The sequence below is a fragment of the Onychostoma macrolepis genome, chromosome 07, assembly GCF_012432095.1.
Source record: "Onychostoma macrolepis isolate SWU-2019 chromosome 07, ASM1243209v1, whole genome shotgun sequence".
NCBI classification, from domain to species: Eukaryota; Metazoa; Chordata; class Actinopteri; order Cypriniformes; family Cyprinidae; genus Onychostoma; species Onychostoma macrolepis.
Genome location: NC_081161.1, coordinates 25,858,139 through 25,868,539, shown reverse-complemented (window position 1 = coordinate 25,868,539; position 10,401 = coordinate 25,858,139). Strand labels below are relative to the sequence as shown.

At 37.6% G+C, this 10,401-nt stretch overlaps 2 protein-coding genes across 3 annotated transcripts; both read left to right on the top strand.

Annotated features, from left to right (window-relative positions):
• Positions 1–160: 160 nt before the first annotated feature.
• On the top strand, positions 161–2,383 carry LOC131544392 (arylamine N-acetyltransferase, pineal gland isozyme NAT-10-like). The gene is made up of 2 exons (XM_058782563.1): positions 161–478; positions 1,038–2,383. Exon 2 carries the CDS (start codon positions 1,045–1,047, stop codon positions 1,909–1,911), a length of 867 nt encoding a protein of 288 aa, XP_058638546.1. The 5' UTR covers positions 161–478; positions 1,038–1,044; the 3' UTR covers positions 1,912–2,383.
• A 3,641-nt stretch (positions 2,384–6,024) lies between these two features.
• On the top strand, positions 6,025–9,636 carry cnep1r1 (CTD nuclear envelope phosphatase 1 regulatory subunit 1). 2 transcript variants are annotated; one of them, XM_058782135.1, is made up of 7 exons: positions 6,025–6,270; positions 7,009–7,138; positions 8,113–8,184; positions 8,402–8,475; positions 8,573–8,682; positions 8,806–8,860; positions 8,967–9,636. In XM_058782135.1, exons 2-7 carry the CDS (start codon positions 7,114–7,116, stop codon positions 9,006–9,008), a joined length of 378 nt encoding a protein of 125 aa, XP_058638118.1. In that variant the 5' UTR covers positions 6,025–6,270; positions 7,009–7,113; the 3' UTR covers positions 9,009–9,636. The 2 variants fall into 2 exon arrangements, with proteins under 2 accessions (XP_058638118.1, XP_058638119.1); XM_058782136.1 differs by lacking the exon at positions 6,025–6,270 and having other exon boundaries at positions 6,991–7,138.
• Positions 9,637–10,401: the final 765 nt, after the last annotated feature.

The following is a 10,401-nucleotide window of genomic DNA, read 5'->3' as shown; positions in this document are numbered from 1 at the left end:
TATATTGTGATGAATTTAATATTAGGCATTATGCAAAGCAGTAGCCTGGAGAGAGAGAGAGCAAGAGCAAGGCAGGAAATCTAAGAAACAATATTCTCAGCCAGTTCTAGTAGAGACATTAGCTTACACAAAAGATTAGGGGTCATACTGTATCTGCCAAACTCATTTTAGCAACAGTCACAAGACAGGAAGCATGTTGTGTAATGGTTCCCAAATGAAACAAACAGATAAGCACTGGTTTCAGTGTTCATCACCAGCAATGCTCTTCTGTGAAACAATACTTTGAAAAGCAGTAGTAACGAATGCTGTGTTGAGTCGTACAGAAATGTTCGGCCTTTGTGGATTTTGCCCTTTGTTTATCATTCATAGTTGATTTATTACTCTGTGGTTCAAGGGCGTGTTATTCAGTTCCCTCATTCTGCAGACATTCTTTCTGAGTATTGCGCTTCCTTCAGCTCTCACTGGATTCATCTTAACGGTAGGATTTTCTTAAATTCTAAAGAATTTTCTTTATTGATTGTTGTATATTTGGGACACTTTTGCCATTGAGATGACTGGTAAAATGTCCCAGTTAAGCTGAATTCACCCTGTTATGTCTCAAAACTAAATTACCTGCATTGCAAATATATATATATATATATATATATATATATATATATGCGTGTGTGTGTGTGTATTTATTTATTTTTAATATATGCAAAAAGCAAAACATAAACTGATATAGATTTTTTCAAATAACTTTTTTGATACATTTTATTTACCTAAAATATCTAGATTTCCATGTTTATTTAGATGTACAGTTAATTAAAGAATTTCATTAATCTGAAATGTATTTTAAGATTTTAACATATTATCTTGCTACTTTAAATATATTATGGCATTTGAAAGATTACATGTGATAATAACAATAAAAAATGTATTTCCTCAAGCCACACTATTTAACATATTTTACCATGCTTGTAAATTATATATTTTCATATAACCATGTAAAATGACTAGACATTTTATGTTAAAACTTTGTACATTGTTGCTTGTAGGGATATAATGGACCTGAAAGAGTACTTGAACAGGATTGGGTTTACTGGCCAATATGACAAACCCGACCTGGACAATTTGTTCACCATCCACAAGCTGCATGTTATGAAAATTCCATTTGAGAACCTCAGCATCCATTCTGGCGAGAAGAACACTATGGACCTGCACATCATCTATGATAAAATAGTCAAGAGCAACCGGGGAGGCTGGTGTTGTGAAAACAACCTCTTGTTCTCATGGGTCCTGAAGGAAATGGGATACAAATTCACCATGCTAGGCTCCAAAGTGTTCAACTCACTGGAACAGGAGTTCTTCACCATGGACTCTCATCTTATCAATCTGGTGGAGATTGATGGGAAGCAGTACATTGCAGATGTGAGCTTTGGAGTGTCGTGCCAAATCTGGCATCCCTTAGAGTTGATCTCAGGTAAATACCAGCCGCAGCCTCCAGGTGTATTCCGCCTCATAAATAATGGCATGCAGTGGGTTTTGGAGAGGACCAGAAGGAAGCAATTGGTCCAAGATAACGCCTTTGCTAATTCCAGCCTCGTTGATAAACGGCTCATCAAAACATTATACTCCTTCACATTAACACCCCGTGATGCAGATCATTTCCGAGAGATGTCTGATTTACTGCAGACTAGTCCAGACTCTCTGTTCATGCTCAAATCCATTTGCTCCCTTCAGACGCCCACAGGCTTCAGAGCTCTGATTGGTTGGACGTACAGCGAGGTCACATTCAAAGAAGACTCAGACTTGGTGGACATGAAGGAAGTCCCAGACTGTGAGATAGAGGCTTTACTGAGGGAAAAGTTTAACCTGGTGCTAGTAAATAAATTCACACCCCAAAACAACAAAGCTGATTATTGCATCTAGAACTCAGCTCATCTAATAATTTTAGTAATCAGGGTGTTTGCTTGAATATTGAGATAAAAATGGTACTCTCTGAAGGCTCTGCTTTGTTGTCTTTTATTATTTTGTTAATGCTCTCTATATACATTTAATCATTTTTCAATATTTTTGTTATTTAGGCTGTGAAACCATGTCTCCATTTTAAGGTTGCAAATGTCATAGAACGATGTGGAGGAATAATTTTCCATTGCATTTGCTTGACATAACAATAGGCCTACTCGTTGAGTCGTTGGATTTGTACTTGTCAGATGAACTACACCGAGAAGGATGTAATTAGCATCATTCAGTAGACTGTGCTCATTATTACCTTTGTCTACTTTGTCTCCTACTTTCAGCTCTTTTCTTGCATATTCTGCCTCACTGCTGGGCTGGTATAAATGTTTGATACATGTGAAATTTTGTTAGTCTACAAACAAATAAACAATATATGATGTCAGATGCATTTCTCATGTTTATCTCATAAAGCACATGATTATAAAAGAGAAAGATGGGGAGATAAAACTTGTAGAAGAGAGAAAGAAACACACAATTTTTTTCTTCTTCCAAGAATAATACAAGGGGAATAATTAAGGGGAGAACCCCATCAGCACATTACAAAAAATTATTTAATTAATAAGAAACTCAAAATCTTAAAGGGGTGGTTGATTGCAATTTCACTTTTTTAACGTTAGTTAGTGTGTAATGTTGCTGTTTGAGCATAAACAATATCTGCAAAGTTGCAGCACTGAAAGTTCAATGCAAACGGAGATATCGCCTTTTAAAATTTTGGAAGTTTAATGCCTACAAAAACGGCTGGTAAGGGACTACAACGAACTACTTCCCGGGTCTGATACCCAGATAAACCCCGCCCTCGGGAACATGTAAGGAAGGGGGCGAGGCCATGCTGTGCTGCTTTAGAGAAGAGGAAGAGAAAACATAGGGGTGCACGTAAAAATCTATTCATATATGAATCGCGATTCTGTCTTCTAACGATTCTAAGTTTCAAAATCAATGTTCTAAAACAGCCGTTCTTAAAGGTGCTGTATGTAGGATTAACACCGAGTGGTTGAACTAGGTATTGCAGTTCAAATTCAAAATATTGGAGACGGTTATTTTCACCCGGCCCCTCCTCCTCAGACTTGACGCACACGCAGGTTGCCAGATTAAGGACATCAACAGGAACAAGCGCACATGACGATGAATACAATTAAATACACTGTGTTTTCCGCCAACTGGCAACTCGGGGTGCCGAAATACAATTGGGTAAACTGACAGTTGGCGGGTTTCACAAACCATAACAAACACAGACATTCCGGGCCGGAACGCACATTTTCAAAGGAGAATAACTGACTGTAGCATTGTTTTTCAGATAAACAAGTATGTTAACTTAGCATGTTTCTTAAATATCTGCAAACATATTATCAGTGTTGGGCAAGCTACTTGGAAAATGTAGTGAGCTAAGCTAACAGTTACTCTTCTTTAAATGAAGCTTAACTACACTAAAGCTACAGCCTGGGAAATGTAGCAAGCTAAGCTACGGCAACATGGCAAAAGTAGTTTACAACATCCAAGCTAGGTCTTGTATTTAAAGGAGCCGAAAAGGAAACAAGGATGCTGATCTTGTGCAGACTGACCACAAGTAGGGTATAAATTAACCTCATGAAATATTTTAATTTTGAAAGTAAGAAATTTATCAATGGAAAGAACTTATAGTTACAACAATTATAGTTACATGTTTACTAACGAAATAAACCAATAAATGCCAATTGGTCAAATCGGTGTTGTTTTGAGCAAATTAATTGTATTCCCGCTTAAAAACAAGCGTTCTAGCGTGAAAATGCTTGGGAACTAATGTGGTCGGAACCAAAGTTTACAGGACTGCGTTCTCTGGACTCCTCTCAAGCGGAGAACTTCTACATTCCGATTGGTTGCCGCCCAACCGCGTCATAGCTCATTACCATAAAGTTGACCTTACTTCAACTCTCCTTGATATGGAAGGCCGTATTATTAAATTTGTCTTTACACGTAACGTGTACAGACGAAATAACGCCTGTACACGTTATTGCGTCTACACGCGTTATTTTGTGTACAGACGTTAGTGTTTTGGCCAATGGCAAGGCCAAAGTCATCCAAATTTGCATAAAATTGATTAAACATATAATAGTCACGTAAATCTCAACATAATGACTTGTCATTAATAAATAATACATTTAAAAGTGACGTACCAATATACATACCAACGCACTTGGTAGTATGTCATTCTCTTTCCGGACATGTCAGCGCTATCTATAGTCACATGATAATGACGTTGTATTACAACCTAGAAAGAGGCGGCATTTCAAAATACATGCAGTAGAGTTATGGCGTTGAGGAATTTTGTAAACAACTGTAAACAAACTGAAAAAGTGGTTATAAGCTTTATTTCTGAGGTGCGTTAATTGCATACAGTTCATTCGGTTTTCTGGATTTTTCAAGGGTACAATTCACTGTTTTGTTCTTGCATGTCATAACTTGATTATTTCAGAAGTTCTTAAAAAAAAATCCTGCACTACAACATTTTCTGATGTTTTGTTATGGAAATATGACCCACAGAACATAAGTACCTGACCAATCAAATGTACCGACAAAGCATGATGGGCATGTCATAGCTTGATTATTTCAAAAGTTCTCAAAAATGTTGTAATGCAGGATTTCGTTAGACAATGAATTTATCTTGCCCTCTCCGTGCTTTTTTTGTTTTGTTTTTTTGTTTGTTTACAGTTGTTTACAAAATTCCTCAACGAGAAGATTAAAAATGGTATTACTATAGTAAATGTAGGCTAGGCTAACCGTGTTTTTTGGGCGTTTTTATTACGAGTTGTAGCTTATTACCACAGTTTTACTACAAATACCATGGTTAAACTATGGTTAGTGTAGCAAAACATGTTTAATTTGTTTTTACCATGGCTTACCTATAATAACCATGTTTTTTGGTTGTAACCACGGTTAATTTTCGTAAGGGATATTTTCATGTTATTTTATATCTTTTTATTGGCGTGTATTTATGAAAATGATTAGGCTATATGTTTAACACACCACATAATGCTGTGCATTTCAAGGCACTTCAGTAGACCTTTAATGTTACCTATGTTTTGTCAATGTTAAAATTATTTTTAATATATCATCTGCTAGCTGCCTCATGTCACAGAAGTCAGTTAATTCTCAGCACATAGAGACTCTTTCACCTGGATATCACACTACAGAGACTGTGTCTGTTCCCCGAACTAGAAGAGCAAACTATCTTAAGAGTAACTATTTAATTGATGTTCAACAAATAAAAAAATTGTTCAATACAGAGAAACAAATGATAAAGCTTGACTTATTAAATATTAGGTCCCTTTCTACAAAAGCACTTTTAGTAAATGGTACAATTACTTATCATAACCCAGATGTTCTCTGTATGACAGAGACCTGGCTAAAACCAGAGTATTACATTAATTTAAATGAGTCTCCCCCCCAAGATTACTGTTATAAACGGAGCATTTTCCTCGGGTCAGCTTCCTCGCTCGAGCTAGGTGCTTCTTCTAGGCCTTCATGGGGGTGAGGGGGTGGTTGTGGGAGCGAGTTGTAGTTCCGGTGATATAAATGGTTGGCTGAATTGGCGATATCCAGCAATGCCTGTCTGTTGCATGTTAGCAGTGCATTGTATTTGTGCACTGCAGAGAAAACAAGAAAAAAAAAAAAAAAAAACGGCATTCGAGCAGGGAGCGAGCAAACGAGTCTGCCTCGGGGGCGCCATGATTAAAAAAAGGAATTATAAATGAATTAATTTTTCTTTTTTTATTAATATAATTATTGTATTTATTAATCCAAAAATGATGTTATGCTACACAATTTAGTATTTAGATTATTTAGGTTAAAGATTAGAAAAAAGTGTAGGGTTTTTAGTGCTAGTGGACTTTTATTTTGACACCGGAAATCTTGTGTTTACGCGGCTATGCGTAATTGCGCGTCTACACGTCAGAACGTCTGTACACGAAATAACGCGTGTAGACGCAATAACGTGTACAGGCGTTATTTCGTCTCTATACGTTACGTGTAAAGACAAATTTAATAATAAGGCCTTCCATACCTTGACGCCCTCACCGTCCAAGACGCGCCGCAATGTTTACAATACAACCGGAGCACATGCCGCTGAGCTGAGGAGCGGGACATTTAGACACGCTCAGCGGTTTAGTGAATCACAACACACTGAGCCATCTAACCAATCAGAGCCCATCACATATTTCTGAGGGAGGGACTTCATAAAAACAGGAAATAATCGAGGCGTTTGTCAGAGAAGGGACAGAGCGGTGTGGAATAAAGGTAAATTATATGAAAAATAATGCGTTTTTAAAAAAACGAAGCATGAACACATGTTAGACTGCACCCCATAAACACAATCAAGCCTAGAAAAAAAACAGTCAACCACCCCTTTAAGCTTAGGGGAAGTCGTGGCCTAATGGTTAGAGAGTCGGACTCAGGAATTGTAGGTGGGGGGAGTGAATGTCCAGTGCTCTCTCCACCCTCAATACCATGACTGGGGTGCCCTTGAGCAAGGCACCGAACCCCCAACTGCTCCCCGGGCGCCGCAGCATAAATGGCTGCCCTCTGCTCCGGGTGTGTGTTCACTGTGTGTGTGTGCACGTTGGATGGGTTAAATGCAGAGCACAAATTCCGAGTATGGGTCACCATACTTGGCCGTATGTCACTTCACTTTCGCTTTTACAGATGAATTGCTAGAGATGTAATTTTGTTTTCAACAATATATTTTTGGTACGAAATTTCCTTTGAACACAGAAAATCTACCCACTTCAGGTTGAAAAAGTAAGTTGCATTACATTTTTAAGTATAATCAGATTGGCTGTCATTTCAACTAGTTGCAACAATTGTACAATTGAACAAAAAGTAAGCAAGCAATTTTAAAAGTAATTTTAAAAAAGTAAGCAAGCATTTATTTAGATAATATATACTTAGCTGAAAGAATAGTAAACAACTAAATATCGAAGCATCTATTAAACAAACCAACAAAATATTTCTTTAAGATGACGCCCTGTTCTCTAGGAGCCAATGAGAAGAGAGCTTCCGCGATTGGCTGGCGCACGCTGACGGCAGTGGTGTGTGTTTGCAGGCCTACACTCGGCGACTACAGCACTTGGGAGAAGAGCAATGAATTCATTAGAACAAGCCGAAGGTATTTTTTTAATAGATCGATTATCAGTTTAGTGTTCTCATCTCCAAGTGTCATATCCGAGTATTAGCGCAGCGTCCATGTGTTTGTTATGGCAGGTTAGATGTATAGTGTTGACACAGTGCTGCTAGCATCTAAGCTAAGATTCTAAGACCCTTCAGCTGATAAAAGCGTGATTTATTTTGCTGACATGCACTACAGCAACATTATGAACGTAAGTATGTAAACCGAAATCTCGCAAGACTGGTGCCTCAACAAGGAGTGCAGCTCCTCTGGCATTGTAAAACCCGGTCTTGGCTTTTAAACATTGGCCAATCATAATGCCATCATATCTGACACTGATGTATAATACATGCAAAGTAGTGCACATTTTCCCGAAAATATAAAAGCTATAAAGCTGCCTGTGCATTGATATGCATGGTACAGCTAATGTTTCTGACCCTATAAACTCTTTTGCCCATCTACATTTTTAGGTTTTCTTCATTATGCGTTTTTCAGAGTGGTGTGAAACACAGCAGCATGGTGTCTTAAAGTGTCTTAATTCACCGCTGACAATATGGTCTTTTAGTAACACTTGGCTGTCTATACAGTAGAAAGGCTAAATGTTTTTGAAAGAGGTGTTACATGACTTCAACACTCATAATGCTCTGGGCTCGATCCAACTGTCCATGGTCGAGAATACAGAAATGCGGAAGTGCCATCTGTAGTTTTAATAAAAGCCCTGCAGCTGTCAGATCACTTTAGCTGATAAATAAATTGGGTGATTTGGGTACAGGTCACATGGCGAAAAAATACACATTGTTCATTTATTTGTACTACCGACATTGTAATGATGCAAAGCTGTCCTTGTACTTGTCCTTTTAAGTGGTGGTTGAATTCTTTGTCATTTAAAACTAAAATTTGTTCAAATTAGAAAACAGATGTTGCTTACCTCACTGTAAGTCCTGTGCTGATACAGTTGTTTTGCTCCTTTGCAGACCTGAAGGCTTTTGAGAGGAGACTGACGGAGTATGTGTCTTGTTTGCAACCGGCTACAGGTCGTTGGCGCAGTAAGTCAGTCCAGCTTGTCTGGTCAAATCTTTATTGAATCTGTTTCAAGCAGTTTAAAACCTGGACTGTGTGTCTGGTCTGAGCCAAGATCTGTACATGCTTTGTCCAAGTGTCCATAACATGTTAATCAACAAGGACTGAAATTGTGCCTTACATTGCCTCAATTTAATTAATAAATTCTGCTTTTTTTTTTTCTTTTTTTTTTTCTTTTTGCAGTGATTCTGATAGTGGTGTCTGTTTGCACAGCCACAGGCGCCTGGAACTGGCTGATAGATCCAGACACTCAGAAAGTATGTAATATTTAGAGATGTCAGATTAGCGTCAAATGCCACGTTCTGCCTGTTTGCCCTTATAGTTGTTTGTCTGTCATGTTCTCTCTTTCCACAGGTTTCTTTCTTCTCATCTTTATGGAATCATCCATTTTTCACAATCAGCTGTGTGACTCTGATTGGCCTTTTCTTTGCTGGAATACACAAACGAGTTGTTGCACCATCTATGTATCCTTTTTAATACAGGAGATTTGTACTGTCTTCATTGTATTCAGCCAATCAGTTGACTATTGACTATTACAAAACTGCAAATGATCAGTGACTGCCAAATCTCTCCTTAACCACTTGCAGTATTGCAGCACGCTGTCGGACAGTACTAGCAGAATATAACATGTCCTGTGATGATGTGAGTACTTGTGTCCTCTGAATTGCCCTTTGTGATCTCTCAGTTTCACTGGTTTATGAATGCAAAGTAAATGCAAACATTTGTATTTTTCCCTCTCACATACTAGACGGGGAAACTTATTTTGAAACCACGGCCTCATATCCAATAGCACCTTGAAGAGACAGCAGTGGAGAGTATTTCGTGTCATCATATTATTCATCAAGATTGCACATAGGCCTCAATGCCGGGAGATTATCCAAAGTGTGTGAAGGTCGACCTCCCAAATAGGACTCTAACTTCCCTCTGCAATTTATGAAGAAGCAATGGGAGCTCAAATGGAAATGCCCATTTTTTCTTCTATTTTTAGATAACATCCTTATATTTCTGTTGGAAAATTTGAGTTTTATTTGATTGTGGATTTTGATATCCTCATTTGTAAAGCTGTTGTCCTATTTTAGATGCATACGGTGTATGTATTTTTAAGTAAATTGCTGAACACATAATAAATATTAAAGTGTAGATATTTGTTCACCTTAAGCTGACCTTTATATATGTAGGCAACATTTGTAGAATGTCAATGCCTATGACATGATGTGCTGCTTTTTGTTGTTTTTAAAAAGTACTTTTATGCAACCAAAGGCTGCACTAGATGTTTAACATATAAGGGAAACAGTCAAATGCATCTTTAATGAGTGTCATTGTTGGCTGAGATTTTATTTACTTTCACTCCAGAGTCAAAGTCTACAAGAAAATCTTTAAATAAGTTGTGTTGGCAATAATAAAAGTTGTTTGTTGTACATTGTTTTTTGCTTTTTATTATTATTAATGTTTCTTAACCTGAAAACCAGTTATCAAATTCCTGTAGTCCAAATGGTATAGCATGGTGCTAGCAATACAAAGGTCATGGCGGGTTCTGTTTCAGGTAGTGCATGATGAAATGTAAACTTTGAATGGAAGTCGATTTGGATAAAAGTGACTACCAAATGCATAAATGTGAAGGTACTGGGCCAAATTTAAACTGCAAATGTGCTTCTGAAGTGTCATAGCTGTCTTTACACACTATTTCTGATCAAAGATGGTATAAATGCATGTACACAGCAATTACAACTGTATAATTTGATACTGGGGGCTAAGGTGGGTCTGGCGTTTAAGCAGCATTTTACACTGAATTTTGAGCAACACAAAGCAGCCTTATTTCGCGTAAAGACATGAGCCATTTCCGCAAGTCTTCATGGTGATATATTACATATTTCAAAAACGATTCGAAAATCCACATTTATGTTACAATGATAATAAAATAAGGTTTATAAAATGGATAGTATAGGTTTTACTGCAATTTCGTGTTTTCCAACCAGATTATAATGAAACTCAAAAACTATAATAAAACGCAATTCCACACCATGTCAATCCTTTTTTATTTACACTATCAGTCAAACGTCTTATCACTTCAAATTCTCTTTCTATCGGCACATTGTGAATCATTTGTGTCAGTGAGTTGACCGGTGAGAACCGCTCGGACCGATTCAGTCAGACTCGTGAAACAACTGTTCAGACCGGTGAAC

Excerpts from the sequence above, each read along its gene's own strand:
- cnep1r1 (XM_058782135.1), top strand. The coding sequence starts at position 7,114 with ATGAATTCATTAGAACAAGCCGAAG. Across the intron at positions 8,185-8,401 it reads GGCTACAGGTCGTTGGCGCA|TGATTCTGATAGTGGTGTCT; the intron begins GTAAGTCAGTCC and ends TTCTTTTTGCAG. Across the intron at positions 8,476-8,572 it reads TAGATCCAGACACTCAGAAA|GTTTCTTTCTTCTCATCTTT; the intron begins GTATGTAATATT and ends CTCTTTCCACAG.
- LOC131544392 (XM_058782563.1), top strand. The coding sequence starts at position 1,045 with ATGGACCTGAAAGAGTACTTGAACAGGATTGGGTTTACTGGCCAATAT.